General features: G+C 38.0%; 1 protein-coding gene across 1 annotated transcript in view; it reads left to right on the forward strand.

The window, feature by feature from the left end:
• NCAPG (non-SMC condensin I complex, subunit G) overlaps positions 1-1,522 on the forward strand; it is a 27,678-nt gene that overhangs the window by 23,227 nt on the left and 2,929 nt on the right. Inside the window, exon 18 of the mRNA XM_010014395.1 lies at positions 660-831. Coding sequence (XP_010012697.1) covers positions 660-831 — 172 coding nt within the window. The remainder of the gene's footprint in view (positions 1-659; positions 832-1,522) is intronic.

Raw genomic sequence — 1,522 nt, forward strand, 5'->3', positions numbered from 1 at the left:
ACTTGATATATTTCAGTATAGTAAGTTCTGATTATTGTAGTGTAGGTGGTTTTTTTGGTGGTTTTTTTTTTTTACATTAAAATAAAACTCAGTGTGAAGTTTCCCAGTTTGGAGGCTTACTTTTAGTTAAGTATTACCAGCTGAAATGTTACACCTAAAGTTACATTGTAAGATCATCGGGCAACCTAAAAAAGGGTGCTTGATTTAAGATAAGATGGGAAGAGATTACAAGAGTAATGTGACAGGTTTTACATTGATGATTTTTTTTTAATATGGGGAAAACCACAGAAAGATCTGGGAGCGTGACGGAAGACAACAATGCTATGTAGAAGTGTTGAAAAGGAGGCTGATGCACTATGGGTGTATCATCCAGGGCAGCTGTGCTCCAGGACTCAGCTGGAAAGGTCCAGTTGCTTTAATGTTGTTTGGGTTTTTTTGGGGTCACACCAAAAAAACATGCCTGTGATCACACACGCCTGGTGATGATGGAGAAAGTGTTTCTCCTTTCAACTTGTCTTATCATGTCATGCCTTGTATCCTTTGTGCAGTAAATTGAACTAATCCTATTAGTTAAACTTACTACTGAGGGAAAACTTTAATGAGTAAAAGAAATAGTTGTAAAATGAAGTAGCATTTAATACTAGATGTCTCTTCTCCAGGAAGTGAAAGATAAACTGTGTCAAAGAGCTATTGAGAAGTTCAAGATGAACTTGACCAAAGATCCTAATATGGGCAAAGAGCATACTGAAATGACTGAGGAAACAGGCCTCTCTGAAAGGACACAGGAAACTGAGACCACATCACCTGAAAATACTGTTCAAAATGAAGAAGGTAATTTAGGAGATGTGTAGTTTAGTAGTAGGTATACAACAGAGTTGTGTAGATGCTTGTTTAGATGCTGTGAAAATAACTGCTAGTTTTCCCTCCATTGAATTAACCTACGTTGTGGAAAAATGGGAAAAGATACTACCTGGTAAATATGCGTACAGTTTAAAATGCTGCTTGTACTGAAGTATTTTCTGATTTTTATTGCTTTTTTATCAATTCTGTTTTCTTATTCTCCATATTAGTATAGCTAGTGGTGGATTTTGAGTCTTGAGCTCTGCTCTGCAGCTCTTTCTTTTTAACAAAGACTATTAAAATGGACTTTAGTTTTTTAGCTCTTTGACACTTATGTGCCTGCTAAATGCTGGTGCTGACTAACTCATCTTCAGAAAGTGACTTGCTAACTTGGAGGAAGAAGCAGGTACTTTGTGGGGTTTTTAGGCTTTGGAGTTACCATGCCTGTGCTACTTAAGCAGGCTGTATTGTAGCAGTATATGGCTGATATCTTCAGTGTTGACACTGGTCTGTCCTTGCTATGAGCTTATAGGTTGGAGCCGCATTTGTTTTTATTGCTATTTAGAAGCTGAAAGTGGAAATAGCTGAAGAGTTTCCACTTTCTGCACAACTTACGCAGCTGCCTGTGCCTTAGCAGTGCACACTGAGCTGGTGACACAGAAAGTCCAACATGTTTCAGCAG

The sequence above is a fragment of the Nestor notabilis genome, unplaced genomic scaffold (assembly GCF_000696875.1).
Source record: "Nestor notabilis isolate BGI_N333 unplaced genomic scaffold, ASM69687v1 scaffold2960, whole genome shotgun sequence".
NCBI classification, from domain to species: domain Eukaryota; kingdom Metazoa; phylum Chordata; class Aves; order Psittaciformes; family Psittacidae; genus Nestor; species Nestor notabilis.